The sequence below is a fragment of the Plectropomus leopardus genome, chromosome 4 (genome assembly GCF_026936395.1).
Source record: "Plectropomus leopardus strain MGB_pleo_1.0 chromosome 4, ASM2693639v1, whole genome shotgun sequence".
NCBI classification, from domain to species: Eukaryota; Metazoa; Chordata; class Actinopteri; order Perciformes; family Serranidae; genus Plectropomus; species Plectropomus leopardus.
Genome location: NC_142179.1, coordinates 12,047,644 through 12,064,082, shown reverse-complemented (window position 1 = coordinate 12,064,082; position 16,439 = coordinate 12,047,644). Strand labels below are relative to the sequence as shown.

Here is a 16,439-nt window from a genome sequence, read left to right as displayed (position 1 = left end):
AACCACAGAGTTGTCTAAACATAGTAAAACATGACAAAAGGTTAAATGGAAGCAGAAATATCTGGTTCAATCAGTGTATAGTGAAAGAGTGCAATGAAATGACCACACCAGGCATTGGACCCAGACAGCTTAACAGCTACGCTTTAATTAAAAAAATGACATGTCTAATGTAACAAGACAAAAATAAATACAACTGTTTTATCTCTAACATGGCCACATTTTTTTGTTTATCCTCAAAAACAGAACAAAGTAGAAAGCAGCACAGAAAAAGGCAGTGGCCCCTTGCCAAGGAATGATAAGTGCCTTTGTCGAATCAGTCAGTACTGTATGTATGGTCAGCTGGTGTCCCTCAGCCAGACTTGAACAGCAGAATGGCCACCTGACCCAAGTAGAAGTAAATGAAATGCTTGGTCTCGTGAGTCACGTAGCTGCCAAAGTTCCTCCCGACAATGCAGTGCCAGGTTGGGTTGTATTTCTTGTCAAACTCCTGTGTGGGACAATAATGCATTGCATTTATCAAACAATTGTGGACCAACATAAGACGTGTGAAGAAAAATAAGAATACATTGTGCCATGAAGCACATTCATTGTTTTTAAAGTGACATCACAGCTGAGGGATACAATTTTGCATTTATTAGATTGGGGTGGTGAGGAGGAATAATCAGAAAGCTTTTTTTTTTTTTCATAAAACATACTGTGCATGTATTGCTTTTACTTGACTAAATGTTATGTGATATCACTTAATACACCAACGTATTTAACCAGTATTGGTAATAATGTTCCAGATTTTTTTTTTTTGCCTACGTGGTTGGACTGACACTGAATTTTGAGAAGCACTTTACACCAAACTTGAGCTAGGAGGTTTAATGTGACAGGTCTAGCATTTTGGCCATTATGATAATACCAACATTTTATGTCCTAACGGCTAAATTACAATTAAATGGCATGGTTTCTTTTTTGTCAGACTTCTGTGAACTTTACAACAAATTTGATTTTGATTTGATTGCTAATTTTGCCAATATATAAACTTGGACAGTTTTGTCAAGATCACTCAGCTATAAAAAGTCTTCCAGTAAGACTGAAAGGTGTATACTCACTAAGAATTGGAAGTGAAAGATGTAATGCAAATACACCCTTTTCTAAAAAAAAAAAAAAAAAAAAAAAAAATTAATCAGTTTGGTTTCTTTCTCTTTCCTGTCTTGCTTTTCTTTTTCAGAACCTGTATCTCCCTTTTTTGAGCAGACATGACAGTCTATAGTTTCCTCAGCAGCATAACCATAAATATACTCTTTAACTGTGTATAGAGACGAATGCTATTGCAGGGGCATACATAACTATTTTGGGCCCTTAAGTGGTGTGAGGGGCCCCAGAGAGCTGCCACTACTTTTTCATAAAATAATTCATAAAGTTCTTTTTACTGATATAATCAGTCAACCCCTTACACCCCACTGAGTTATCAGTCCTACTTTTCCCACCATTAAGTCGCCTCTTGCCATACCTAGGTGTTACAAACGGTCTCTATGACGTTTACACGTCTTGATTGGACCTGTGTCCCTCCCTACACTGATCAGGAATGCCATCAAGGAAATAAAAATGTGGGCATGTGGCTTCTGCATGACAGTCAGTCCATGAGGAACGGGTTTCCTCAGGAAGAGTGGAAACGATTGCACATACCAGGCTGGGTGTGTAACATAATGATACACAGGATGGGTGGTCAGTCAGTGTAAAACGGCATTACATCACTGGTTGCTATCAGTTTCACAAATATTCTAAATTTTGTTCGCAAGTTAGTATTACTTCATAAATTGAAATTAAGGTGTTGAATGCGTCATCAGCGGTTTCTACCTTTTTGATATATGCAGCGATATCTTTCTCAATGTTGTACTTCTCCAGGGCCTGTGTGGCACATTCAACAGCGTCCTGCTGCATTTCCTCCGACATGTCGGCATTTTTGATCACTGCCTTTCTTTCAGTCATGGTTGCCCTGAGAAACCAAAACACAGTAGAGGATTTATCATCCTCACGGGCGCATTGGCACACACACAATGCAACGCACACGGAGCATCCCAACAGTCCTCATCATCAATCGACCACAAACGACAATGTATGAAAAAACAAAAAAGTAAAATTAAAATTGTTAGTGACGAAGTTATTATTACATAATAATTGACAAATAATATTTGAACTAGCCATTTCTACAAGTGTTGCATAACAACTTTCATCAGCAGCAAGCTCGCTGGATGCGCGCTCTGCGTAGTTTCTATGGATACACAAGACATTTGAGATGGTCGTCTCAATTTTACCTGAGGTTTCAACGAGAATACTATCAAATCCGAGGCTGCAAAACAACAGCACATTTCTCAAAATATCCAAGCGAAAAAGCAAGCACCGTCCGCGTTAACACGCAGGATACCACTATAAACAGCCTGTTCTGATAATATTACAACGTTTAGAATATGTAGTTAACATTATTTTATGTAAGATGTTATGAGCAGCAGGGCTTTTACTAGCAACAGATCGCCACATGCATATTCAGCGATGAAGAGCTGTTGAATCGCATAACGGTAACTAGCTGTTCATTCATCCCGCATTAGGAAAAACAGAAACACCATCTTACAGTAAGCACATCCGTATCCGTTTCGACAATTCTTGAAATTGAAATAAATAACCATCCTTAAAATTTTATAAAACTTAAATTGTTAAATGTACCTACTGGTCTCCGGTGTGGCGTTTGTCGAGTTTTACAGAGACGTCCGCTCCTACAGTGACAACTCCCGCGAAGTGGTTGACATAAAAGTAATGTGGGTGTGTAGCTGTAAGAGACCGCTGGCTTGACATGTTCCCATTGGCTGGTATTAATTCACGGAGCGCGATCATTGGCTGATTCAGGCCCATCTTTGTGGTGTTTGTGCCCGCATTTTATTTCAGACCATCCTGCCTTGCGGCATGACCGTTGACGGGGCAACCACTGTAAATAACTTGCTCATGCTATGGCCCATTCCTGGCTCAGGTCCTGCTGATGACAGCTTCGTCGCAGCATAACATAATGAATTGATTTAACTTATCTTAACTTAAACTGATTTTAAATTTGGGTCACAAGTAAAATCTAGTTACATTGAATAGAATAGCATAGGATATGATATCATAGAATAGAAGATACTTTAATTATTCCTGTAAGGGAAATTCAGGTGGCCAGCAGCTCATATTACATAACAATACACCATATAAACTTAAAATACAAATCCTAGAAATATAATGTAATATAAAATGGCAATAAAGGTGAATGAACGAGTGAGTAAAGGGGAAAAAGGAGTGCTATAGTAGATAATGATAGTGTTTTAAAGAAGTCTTCATAAGAATGTCATATCATAGCATGTCGTCCAAATTAGCATTAAAAGGTCATACCATAAAAAAAGTCAGACTATAGCATGTCCTCCAAAATAGCATAAAAAAGTCATACTATAGCATGTTGTCCAAAATTGCGCTAAAAAGTAATACAACAGCATGTCTTCCAAAATAACATTAAAAGTCATTATATAGCATGGCTATCAAAATAGAATAAAAAAGTCATACAAAGACATGTTGTTGAAAATAGCATTAAAAAGTTATGCTATAGCATGTTGCTAAAAAGAAAATAAAAGATTTATACTATGGCATGTCCTCCAAAAAAGCATAAAAAGTCATACCTTAGCATGTCTTTCAAAAATAGCATGAAAAAGTCACATTATACCATGTTGTCCAAAAGTGGCATATAGAGAGTCATACAATAGCATTTCCTTAAAAATACCAAAAAAGTCATACTATTCCATGTTGTTTAAAATAGCAGAAAAAAGTCATACTGAAGCGTGTCGTCTAAAATTGCGCAAAAAAGTCAATATTGCATATCTATCAAAATAGCATAAAAAAGTCATACGTCATTAAAAATACCAAAAAAGTCACACTATAGCATGCTGTCCAAAATTGCACAAAAAATTGAATTGTAGCATTTTCTTCAAAATAGTGCATCAAAAGTCATACTATACTAAGCCATCCAAAAAAGCATTTAAAAGTCATACTATAGCATGTCGTCCAAATAAGCATAAAACTGTCATGCAATAGCATGTCTTTCTATAGCACAAAAAAGTCATGCTATACTACATCATACAAAAAACATTAAAAATACATACTATGGCATGTTGTCCAAAATTGCATAAAAAAGTAATACTATAGCATGTCTTTTGAAATAGCATGAAAAAGTCCCACTTTACCATGTGTTCCAAAATAGCATCAGTAAGTCATACTATATAGCATGTCATTTAAATAGCATAAAAAAATCATACTATAGCAAATTATCCAAATAGTATGATAAAGTCATGTCATTTAAAATAACGCGATAAAGTCATAATACATAGTATGCATAGTATAGTATGTCAAAAAATGACATGGAAAAAAACGGCCAAAATTATCAAAATATAGCAAGTTGAAAAATCAACCAAAAATGACGTAGTATAGTATGTCGAAGAATATCAATATATGACTTTTGGGGGGCAACCCTGTAACTCTAATGCCAGGTATGGGAACATTGAAGGAGTGACATGCTGCCACCATCCTGTGGGCCCACCACCTGCAGGACTGGAAATCAGGGCCGGGTGCATTGTGTGCCGGGGGGCATGCTGAACCCTGGCTTCGCAGGCTAGCTCTGGGGACATGGAATGCCACCTCTCTGGAAAGGGAAGGAGCGAGAGGTGGAGCAGTACCAGCTGGATATAGTTGAGCTCACCTCCATGCACAGCCCTGGCTCTGGAACCGTACCCCTGGAGAGGGGCTGGACTCTCTCCTTTTCCAGAGTTGCCCAGGGTGAGAGGCGCCAGGCGGGTGTGGGGATACTCACAAGTCCCCTGCTGAGCACCGCTATGTTGGAGTTCTCCCCGGTGAACGAGAGTGTCACCTTGATGCAGCTGCTAGTCGCTAAAAGGAGGTCTCTGACCGCTGTTTGTACTTACGCACCAAACATTGGCTCGGAGTTCCCGGCCTTCTTGGAGTCCCTGGGTGGGATCCTGGAAAGGGTTCCAACTGGGGACTTCATTGTTCTCCTGGCGGACTTCAAAGCTCATGTGGGCACCAATGGAGTGATCTGGAGGTGATTGGAAGGAACGGCCTGCCAGATCTGAAGAGTGGTCATCAGTGATCCACTTTGTGTACCTATCATCTGATTTGCCGATGGCTGTATGTCTTGGACACTAGGGTGGAGAAAGGAGCGGAGCTGTCAACTGATCACCACCTGGTGGGGAGTTGGATCAGACTGCCAGGGGAGGTTGAGGACATGGAATCCGAGTGGTTCTTGTTCAAAACCTCCATTGTGGAGGTTTGGCTGCTAGAAGCTGTGGTCAGAAGGTCGCCAGTGCCTGTCATGGCGGCAACCGAAGGACGCTGTCAGGCTGAAGAAGGAGGCCTTTTGGGCTCTACTGGCCCAGAGGTCTCCTGAAACAGCAGACCCGTACCAGTTGGCTAGAAGGGCTACTGCTGAGGCGATCGCCAAAGCTAAAACTCGGGTGTGGGAGGAGTTTGGGGAGGCCATGGAGGAGGACTTTTGGTCGGCCTCAAGGAGGTTCTGGCAAACCATGAGACGTCTCCGGAAGGGAAAGCAGGGCTTGTCTCAGGCTATGATCTGCAGGGAAGGAGAACTGCTGACCTGGACTGGGGATAGTGTTGAGTGGTGGAAGGAACACTTTGAGGTCAAGCAGAGGTCGCTGAAGTAGTCAGAAAGCTCTTCCACAGCAAGGACCAGCTCTTTACCCTTGCAAGGCTGCTGGAGGGGGCCTGGGAGGTCAAGTATCTTGGGGTCTTGTTCACGAGGGTAGAAAGGAGTGTGAAATTGACATGCGGTTTGGTGCAGCATGTGCAGTAATGCGGGCACTCCACTGGACCATTGTGGTGAAAAAGTAGTTGAGCTGGAAGGCAAACTCTCAATTCACCAATCCAGCTATGTTCCAACCCTCACCTATGGTCATGACCTCTGGGTAGTAACCAAAAGAATGTGATCGTGGATACAAGCGGCCGAAATCAGTTTCCCCTGCAGGGTGGCTGGGCTCAGCCTTAGAGATGGGGTGAGGAGCTTGGACATCTGGGAGGAGCTCAGACTAGAGCCGCTGCTCCTTCGCATCGAAAGGGGCCAGTTGAGGTGGCTCGGGCATCTGATTAGGATGCCTCCTGGCTGCCTCCTGTTGGAGGTGTTCCGGGCACATCACCAGTAGGAGGCCCTGGGGCAGACCCAGAATAGGCTGAAGGGATTATGTATCTCTCCTGGCCTGGAAACACCTTGGAGTCCACCAGGACGAGCTGGAAAGCATTGCTGGGGAGAGGGACGTTTGGAATGTTCTCCTCCAACTGTTGCCCCTGCCACCCGGCCCCGGATAAGTGGAACAAAACTGATGGATGGATGGACTGTTGGGAGACAAGAATGGAAACTTGAACCAAGACCCTTACCCAAGCTGCTCATTCCCCCCTAGATGAGATTAACCACTTCATGAACAATCAAATGGCAGAACTCTGGCTCATGAGAGTGTTTAACATGTTCATAAATCAGCAGCAGCAGTCTGAGAGCATCCATTGACAGGAAACTACATGTGGAGGGATGGAAACTCCCCAGTAGCAATCTTCTACTCAAACATGACACCCCAAGCAGGAACAGGAAGCGCCACCCCAAGGCCAACTGATGATGAGAGACAGAGAGTGGAGACAGTGATAACGGAAAGGACCTTCAGATGAAGAGGAATAACATATCACTGTATGTACTTTTTGGGTTAGTGCTTCGGTCCGATCCTCGGCTGCAGAAGCTAGCTCCAGGGACGTTTAATGTCATTTCTCTGGTGGGGATGGAGCCTGAGCTGGTGTGCGAGGTTAAGAAGTTCCGACTATATATAGTCGGCCTCACCTCGACACATAGCACGGGACCCGGAACCAGTCTTCTTGAGAGGGGTTGGACTCTTACACTCTGGAGTTGCCACTGGTGAGAGGCCCCGGGCAGGGGTAGCAATACTTATTGCCCCCAGGCTCAGTGCCTGTATGTTGGAGTTTACCCCAGTGGACGAGAAGATAGCCTCCGGTGGGGGGACGGATCCTGATTGCTGTTTATGCCTATGGTCACAGTAGCTCAGAGTATCCACCCTTTTTGGAGTCCTTAGAGGGGGTGCTGGAGAGTGCTCCTTCTGGGAATTCCCTTGTTCTGCTGGGGGACTTCAACGCTCACGCTGATAGCGACAGTGAGACCTGGAGTGGCGTGATCGGGAGGAATGGCCCCCTGATCTGAATCCGAGTGGTCTTTTGTTTTTGGACTTCTGTGCTCGCCACAGATTGTCCAAAATGAACACCATGTTCAGGCATAAGGGTGTCCATATGTGCACTTGGCATCATGTCTTGGACACTTGGGTGAAGAAAGGGGCGGAGCTGTCAACCGATTACCACCTGGTGGTAAATTGGCTCCGATGGTGGAGTACGCCGGTCAGACCTGGCAGACCCAAACGCATTGTGAGGGTCTGCTGGGAAAGTCTGGCAGAGTCTCCCGTCATGAGGAGCTTCAACTCCCACCTATGGTAGAGCTTCGACCATGTCCCAGGGGAGGCAGGCGACATTGAGACCGAGTGGGCCATGTACCGTGCCTCCTTTGTTGAGGTGGCCGATCGGTGCTGTGACGTTAAGGTTGTCGGTGCCTGTCGTGGTGGCAACACCCGAACCCATTGGTAGACACCAGCGGTGAGGGATGCTGCCAAGCTGAAGAAGGAGTCCTATCGGGCCTTCTTGGCCTGTGGGACTCCGGAGGCCGTGGACAGGTACTGGCAGACTAAGCGGAATGCAGCTACAGTGGTCGCTGAGGCAGAAACCCGGGCATGGGAGGAGTTCAGTGAGGCCATGGAGAACGACTTCCGGACGGCTTTGAAGATGTTCTGGACCACCATCCGGCATCTAAGGAGGGGGAAGCAGTGCTCTGTCAACACTATGTATGGTGGGGACGGTGTGCTGCTGACCTCGACTCGGGACGTTGTGGATTGGTGTAAGGAATAATTCGAAGACCTCCTCAATCCCACCGACACGCCTTCTGGTGATGAAGCAGGGCCTGGGGACTCGGTAGTGGGCTCTCCCATCTCTGGGGATGAGGTTGCCGAGGTGGTCAAACAACTCCTCGGTGGCAGAGCCCCAGGAGTGGATGAGATCCGCCCAGAGTTTGTTAAGGCCCTGGATGTTGTGAGGCTGTCACGGTTGACACGACTCTGCAGTATTGCGTGGACATCGGGGTAGTGCCTCTGGACTGGCAGACCGGGGTGGTGGTAGTCCCTCTTTTAAAGAAAGGGAATCGGAGGGCGTGTTCCAACTATTGGGGGATCACACTCCTCAGCCTCCCTAGTAAGGTCTATTCAGGGGTACTGGAGAGGAGGGTCCGCCGGATAGTCGAACCTCAGATCCAGGAGGAGCAATGCGGTTTTCGTCCTGGTTGTGGAACTGCGGACTAGTTCTGGACCCTTGGCAAGATCCTTGAGGGTGCATGGGAGTTTGCCCAATCAGTCCACATGTGCTTTGTTGACTTGGAGAAGGCATTTGACTGTGTCCCTCGGGGAGTCCTGTGGGGGGTTCTCCAGGAGTATGGGGTATCAGACCCCCTGATACGGGCTATCCGTTCCCTATACAACCTGTGCCGGAGCTTGGTCCGCATTTCCAGCAGTAAGGAAGTAAGTAAGAAAGGACCCGTTTCCAGTGAGGGTTGGACTCCGCCAGGGCTGCTCTTGGTCACCAATTCTGTTCATAACTTTATAGAGAGAATTTCTAGGTGCAGCCAGGGCGTTGAGGGGGTCCAGTTTGGCGACCTCAGGATTGGGTCGCTGCTTTTTGCAGATGATGTGGTCCTGTTGGCTTCATCAGGCCGTGACCTTCAGCTCTCACTGGATCGGTTCGCAGCTGAGTGTGAAGCGGCCAGGATGAGAATCAGCACCTCCAAATCCGAGGCCATGGTTCTTAGCCGGAAAAGGGTGGTGTGCCCTCTCCAGATCAGGGAAGAGATTCTGCCCCAAGTGGAGGACTTTAAGTACCTCGGTGTCTTTTCAGACGCCTCCCTGGTGAGGTTTTCAGGACATGTCCCACCTGGGAGGTGTCTGACCACGGGGAACAAGTGCACGAAGTGGCCGGTGAAAGAGAAGTCTGGGCTTGCCCGCCACCTGTCAGTAGATAAGCAACAGAAAATGGATAGATGGATGGACGGCAAAAAAACCCATAACATGGCATGTCAAAAAACGACCCAAAAAACAAGGCTATAGCAAGGCGAAACTATCAAAAAATGACATGTCCAAAAAAAAGGCTTAAAACTGCATAAAATAGCGTGCCGAGAAACGCCATGGCAAAGAATTTTGATACAAAAGCCCAAAACACCATAATATGGCATGTTGAAAAAATGAGCAAAAAAGCAAGACTATAGTAAGGCAAAAATGTCAAAAAATTACATGTCCCAAAAAACAGCTTAAAACAACTTAAAACTGCATAAAATGGTGTGCTGAAACACGCCATGGTAAAGAATGTTGCAAAAAACAACAAAAACACCATAAAAAGGCATGTTGAAAAACTGACGCAAAAAGCAAGGCTATAGTAAGGCAAAAATGTCAAAAAATAACATGTCCCAAAACTAGCTTAAAACTGCATAAAATAGCATGCTGAGATGCGTTATGGCAAAGAATGTTGCAAAAAATGCCAAAAACACCATAAAAAGGCACGGTGAAAAAATTACCCAAAAAGCAAGGCTATAGTAAGGCAAAAATGTCAAAAAATGACATGTCCTCAAAATAGCTTAAAACAGCTTAAAAATGCATAAAATAGCATGCCAAGGCATGCCATGGCAAAGATTGTTGCAAAAAAGGCAAAAACACCATAAAAAGGCATGTTGAAAAAAATGACCCAAAAAGCAAGGCTATAGTAAGGCAAAAATGTCAAAAAATGACATGTCCCAAAAACAGCTTAAAACAACTTCAAACTGCATTAAATAGCGTGCTGAGACACGCCATAGCAAAGAATATTGCAAAAAAAAGCAAAAAAAACACCATAAAAAGGCATATTGAAAAAAATGACCAAAAAAGCAAGGCTATAGTAAGGCAAAAATGTCAAAAAATGACATGTCCCAAAAACAGCTTAAAACAGCTTAAAACTGCATTAAATAGCGTGCTGAGACACGCCATAGCAAAGAATGTTGCAAAAAACAACAAAAAATCCATAAAAAGGCATGTTGAAGGAAATAACACAAAAAGCAAGGCTATAGTAAGGCAAAAATGTCAAAAAATGACATGTCCCAAAACTAGCTTAAAACTGCATAAAATAGCATGCTGAGACGCGCCATGGCAAAGAATGTTGCAAAAAATGCCAAAAACACCATAAAAAGGCACGGTGAAAAAATGACCCAAAAAGCAAGGCTATAGTAAGGCAAAAATGTCAAAAAATGACATGTCCAAAAAACAGCTTAAAACAGCTTAAAACTGCATCAAATAGCGTGCTGAGACACGCCATAGCAAAAAATATTGCAAGAAAAGCCAAAAACACCATAAAAAGGCATGTTGTAAAAATGACCCAAACAGCAAGGCTATAGTAAGGCAAAAATGTCAAAAAAATGACATGTCCCAAAAACAGCTTAAAACAGCTTAAAACTGCATAAAAGAGCATGCTGAGACACGCCATGGCAAAGAATGTTGCAAAAAATGCCAAAAACACCATGAAAAGGCACGGTGAAAAAATGACCTAAGAAGCAAGGCTATAGTAAGGCAAAAATGTCAAAAAATGACATGTCCCAAAAATTGCTTAAAACAGCTTAAAATTGCATAAAATAGCATGCCAAGGCATGCCATGGCAAAGATTGTTGCAAAAAAGGCAAAAACACCATAAAAAGGCATGTTGAAAAAAATTACCCAAGAAGCAAGGCTATAGTAAGGCAAAAATGTAAAAAAAAATGACATGTCCCAAAAACAGCTTAAAACAGCTTCAAACTGCATTAAATAGCGTGCTGAGACACGCCATAGCAAAGAATGTTGCAAAAAATGCCAAAAACACCATAAAAAGGCATGTTGAAAAAAATGACCCAAAAAGCAAGGCTATAGTAAGGCAAAAATGTCAAAAAATGACATGTCCCAAAAATTGCTTAAAACAGCTTAAAATTGCATAAAATAGCATGCCAAGGCATGCCATGGCAAAGATTGTTGCAAAAAAGGCAAAAACACCATAAAAAGGCATGTTGAAAAAAATTACCCAAGAAGCAAGGCTATAGTAAGGCAAAAATGTAAAAAAAAATGACATGTCCCAAAAACAGCTTAAAACAGCTTCAAACTGCATTAAATAGCGTGCTGAGACACGCCATAGCAAAGAATGTTGCAAAAAATGCCAAAAACACCATAAAAAGGCATGTTGAAAAAAATGACCCAAAAAGCAAGGCTATAGTAAGGCAAAAATGTCAAAAAATGACATGTCCCAAAAACAGCTTAAAACAGCTTAAAACTGCATAAAATAGCATGCCAAGGCATGCCATGGCAAAGATTGTTGCAAAAAAAGCCAAAAACACCATAAAAAGCCATGTTGAAAAAAATGACCCAAAAAGCAAGGCTATAGTAAGGCAAAAATGTCAAAAAATGACATGTCCCAAAAACAGTTTAAAACAGCTTAAAACTGCATAAAAGAGCGTGCTGAGACACGCCATAGCAAAGAATGTTGCAAAAAATGCCCAAAACACCATAAAAAGGCATGTTGTAAAAATGACCCAAACAGCAAGGCTATAGTAAGGCAAAAATGTCAAAAAAATGACATGTCCCAAAAACAGCTTAAAACAGCTTAAAACTGCATAAAAGAGCATGCTGAGACACGCCATGGCAAAGAATGTTGCAAAAAATGCCAAAAACACCATGAAAAGGCATGGTGAAAAAATGACCTAAGAAGCAAGGCTATAGTAAGGCAAAAATGTCAAAAAATGACATGTCCCAAAAATTGCTTAAAACAGCTTAAAATTGCATAAAATAGCATGCCAAGGCATGCCATGGCAAAGATTGTTGCAAAAAGGCAAAACACCATAAAAAGGCATGTTGAAAAAAATTACCCAAGAAGCAAGGCTATAGTAAGGCAAAAATGTAAAAAAAAATGACATGTCCCAAAAACAGCTTAAAACAGCTTCAAACTGCATTAAATAGCGTGCTGAGACACGCCATAGCAAAGAATGTTGCAAAAAATGCCAAAAACACCATAAAAAGGCATGTTGAAAAAAATGACCCAAAAAGCAAGGCTATAGTAAGGCAAAAATGTCAAAAAATGACATGTCCCAAAAATTGCTTAAAACAGCTTAAAATTGCATAAAATAGCATGCCAAGGCATGCCATGGCAAAGATTGTTGCAAAAAAGGCAAAAACACCATAAAAAGGCATGTTGAAAAAAATTACCCAAGAAGCAAGGCTATAGTAAGGCAAAAATGTAAAAAAAAATGACATGTCCCAAAAACAGCTTAAAACAGCTTCAAACTGCATTAAATAGCGTGCTGAGACACGCCATAGCAAAGAATGTTGCAAAAAATGCCAAAAACACCATAAAAAGGCATGTTGAAAAAAATGACCCAAAAAGCAAGGCTATAGTAAGGCAAAAATGTCAAAAAATGACATGTCCCAAAAACAGCTTAAAACAGCTTAAAACTGCATAAAATAGCATGCCAAGGCATGCCATGGCAAAGATTGTTGCAAAAAAAGCCAAAAACACCATAAAAAGCCATGTTGAAAAAAATGACCCAAAAAGCAAGGCTATAGTAAGGCAAAAATGTCAAAAAATGACATGTCCCAAAAACAGTTTAAAACAGCTTAAAACTGCATAAAAGAGCGTGCTGAGACACGCCATAGCAAAGAATGTTGCAAAAAATGCCCAAAACACCATAAAAAGGCATGTTGAAAAAAATGACCCAAAAAGCAAGGCTATAGTAAGGCAAAACTGTCAAAAAATGACATGTCCCAAAAACAGCTTAAAACAGCTTAAAAATGCATAAAATAGCGTGCTGAGACACGCCATGGCAAAGAATGTTGCAAAAAAGGCAAAAACACCATAAAAAGGCATGTTGAAAAAAATTACCCAAGAAGCAAGGCTATAGTAAGGCAAAAATGTCAAAAAATGACATGTCTTCAAAATAGCTTAAAACAGCTTAGAAATGCACAAAATAGCGTGCTGAGACACACCATGGCAAAGAATGCTGCAAAAAAAGCCAAAAACACCATAAAAAGGCATATTGAAAAAAAATGACCCAAAAAGCAAGGCTATAGTAAGGCAAAACTGTCAAAAAATGACATGTCCCAATAAGCGTAAAACAGCTTAAAACTGCATAAAATAGCATGCCAAGGCATGCCATGGCAAAGCTTGTTGCAAAAAAGGCAAAAACACCATAAAAAGGCATGTTGAAAAAAATGACCCAAAAAGCAAGGCTATAGTAAGGCAAAAATGTCAAAAAATGACATGTCCCAAAAACAGCTTAAAACAGCTTAAAACTGCATAAAATAGCATGCTGTAATACGCCATGGCAAAGAATGCTGCAAAAAATGCCAAAAACACCATAAAAAGGCATATTGAAAAAAAATGACCCAAAAAGCAAGGCTATAGTAAGGCAAAAATGTCAAAAAATGACATGTCCCAAAAATAGTTTAAAACAGCTTAAAACTGCATAAAATAGCGTGCTGAGACACGCCATAGCAAAGAATGCCAAAAACACCTTAAAAAGGCATGTTGAAAAAAATGAGCCCAAAAGCAAGGCTATAGTAAGGCAAAAATGTCAAAAAATGACATGTCCCAAAAACAGCTTAAAACAGCTTAAAACTGCATAAAATAGCATGCCAAGGCATGCCATGGCAAAGATTGTTGCAAAAAAGGCAAAAACACCATAAAAAGGCATACTGAAAAAAAATGACCCAAAAAGCAAGGCTATAGTAAGGCAAAACTGTCAAAAAATGACATGTCCCAAAAATAGTTTAAAACAGCTTAAAACTGCATAAAATAGCGTGCTGAGACACGCCATGGCAAAGAATGTTGCAAATAATGCCAAAAACACTATGAAAAGTCATGTTGAAAAAAATGACCCAAAAAGCAAGGCTATAGTAAGGCAAAAATGTCAAAAAATGACATGTCCCAAAAATTGCTTAAAACAGCTTAAAATTCCATGAAATAGCATGCCAAGGCATGCCATGGCAAAGATTGTTGCAAAAAAAAGCCAAAAACACCATAAAAAGGCATGTTGAAAAAAATGACCCAAAAAGCAAGGCTATAGTAAGGCAAAAATGTCAAAAAATGACATGTCCCAAAAATAGTTTAAAACAGCTTAAAACTGCATAAAATAGCGTGCTGAGACACGCCATGGCAAAGAATGTTGCAAAAAAAGCCAAAAACACCATAAAAAGGCATGTTGAAAAAAATGACCCAAAAAGCAAGGCTATAGTAAGGCAAAAATGTCAAAAAATGACATGTCCCAAAAACAGCTTAAAACAGCTTAAAACTGCATAAAATAGCGTGCTGAAACACGCCATGGTAAAGAATGTTGCAAAAAAAGCAAAAAAACACCATAAAAAGGCATGTTGAAAAAAATGACCCAAAAAGCAAGGCTATAGTAAGGCAAAACTGTCAAAAAATGACATGTCCCAAAAACAGCTTAAAACAGCTTAAAACTGCATAAAATAGCGTGCTGAGACACGCCATGGCAAAGAATGTTGCAAAAAATGCCAAAAACACTATGAAAAGTCATGTTGAAAAAAATGAGCTAAAAAGCAAGGCTATAGTAAGGCAAAAATGTCAAAAAATGACATGTCCCAAAAACAGCTTAAAACAGCTTAAAACTGCATAAAATAGCGTGCTGAAACACGCCATAGCAAAGAATGTTGCAAAAAAAGCAAAAAAACACCATAAAAAGGCATGTTGAAAAAAATGACCCAAAAAGCAAGGCTATAGTAAGGCAAAAATGTCAAAAAATGACATGTCCCAAAAACAGCTTAAAACAGCTTAAAACTGCATAAAAGAGCGTGCCGAGACACGCCATGGCAAAGAATGTTGCAAAAAATGCCAAAAACACTATAAAAAGGCATGTTGAAAAAAATGACCCAAAAAGCAAGGCTATAGTAAGGCAAAAATGTCAAAAAATGACATGTCCCAAAAATAGCTTAAAACAGCTTAAAACTGCATAAAATAGCATGCCAAGGCATGCCATGGCAAAGATTGTTGCAAAAAAAGCCAAAAACACTATAAAAACGCATGTTGAAAAAAATGACCCAAAAAGCAAGGCTATAGTAAGGCAAAAATGTCAAAAAATGACATGTCCCAAAAACAGCTTAAAACAGCTTCAAACTGCATAAAATAGCGTGCTGAAACACGCCATGGAAAAGAATGTTGCAAAAAAAGCAAAAAACACCATAAAAAGGCATGTTGAAAAAAATGACCCAAAAAGCAAGGCTATAGTAAGGCAAAAATGTCAAAAAATGACATGTCCCAAAAACAGCTTAAAACATCTTAAAACTGCATAAAATAGCGTGCTGAAACACGCCATGGTAAAGAATGTTGCAAAAAAAGCAAAAAACACCATAAAAGGCATGTTGAAAAAAATGACCCAAAAAGCAAGGCTATAGTAAGGCAAAAATGTCAAAAAATGACATGTCCCAAAAACAGCTTAAAACAGCTTAAAACTGCATAAAATAGTGTGCTGAGACACGCCATGGCAAAGAATGTTGCAAAAAATGCCAAAAACACTATGAAAAGTCATGTTGAAAAAAATGAGCTAAAAAGCAAGGCTATAGTAAGGCAAAAATGTCAAAAAATGACATGTCCCAAAAACAGCTTAAAACAGCTTAAAACTGCATAAAATAGCATGCCAAGGCATGCCATGGCAAAGATTGTTGCAAAAAAAAGCCAAAAACACCATAAAAAGGCATGTTGAAAAAAATGAGCTAAAAAGCAAGGCTATAGTAAGGCAAAAATGTCAAAAAATGACATGTTCCAAAAACAGCTTAAAACAGCTTAAAACTGCATAAAAGAGCGTGCTGAGACACGCCATGGCAAAGAATGTTGCAAAAAATGCCAAAAACACCAAAAAAAGGCATGTGGAAAAAATGACACAAAAAGCAAGGCTATAGTAAGGCAAAAATATCAAAAATGACATGTCCCAAAAATAGTTTAAAACAGCTTTGAACTGCATAAAATAGCATGCTGAGACATGCCATGGCAAAGAATGTTGCAAAAAAAGCCAAAAACACCATAAAAAGGCATGTTGAAAAAAATGACCCAAAAAGCAAGGCTATAGTAAGGCAAAAATGTCAAAAAATGACATGTCCCAAAAACAGTTTAAAACAGCTTAAAACTGCATAAAATAGCGTGCTGAGACATGCCATGGCAAAGAATGTTGCAAAAAATGCCAAAAACACTATGAAAATTCATGTTAAAAA

At 40.9% G+C, this 16,439-nt stretch overlaps 1 protein-coding gene across 2 annotated transcripts; it reads right to left on the bottom strand.

Annotated features, from left to right (window-relative positions):
- Nucleotides 1-114: 114 nt before the first annotated feature.
- On the bottom strand, nucleotides 115-2,865 carry dynll1 (dynein, light chain, LC8-type 1). 2 transcript variants are annotated; one of them, XM_042487590.2, is made up of 3 exons: nucleotides 2,714-2,865; nucleotides 1,846-1,984; nucleotides 115-487 (listed from the first exon to the last, which is right to left on the bottom strand). In XM_042487590.2, exons 1-3 carry the CDS (start codon nucleotides 2,836-2,838, stop codon nucleotides 350-352), a joined length of 402 nt encoding a protein of 133 aa, XP_042343524.2. In that variant the 5' UTR covers nucleotides 2,839-2,865; the 3' UTR covers nucleotides 115-349. The 2 variants fall into 2 exon arrangements, with proteins under 2 accessions (XP_042343524.2, XP_087932691.1); XM_088076565.1 differs by having other exon boundaries at nucleotides 2,710-2,824.
- Between the last annotated feature and the right edge of the window lie 13,574 nt (nucleotides 2,866-16,439).

Excerpts from the sequence above, each read along its gene's own strand:
- dynll1 (XM_042487590.2), bottom strand. The coding sequence starts at position 2,838 with ATGTCAAGCCAGCGGTCTCTTACAGCTACACACCCACATTACTTTTAT. Across the intron at positions 1,985-2,713 it reads AAACGCCACACCGGAGACCA|GGCAACCATGACTGAAAGAA; the intron begins GTAGGTACATTT and ends TTGGTTTCTCAG. Across the intron at positions 488-1,845 it reads TCGCTGCATATATCAAAAAG|GAGTTTGACAAGAAATACAA; the intron begins GTAGAAACCGCT and ends TGTCCCACACAG.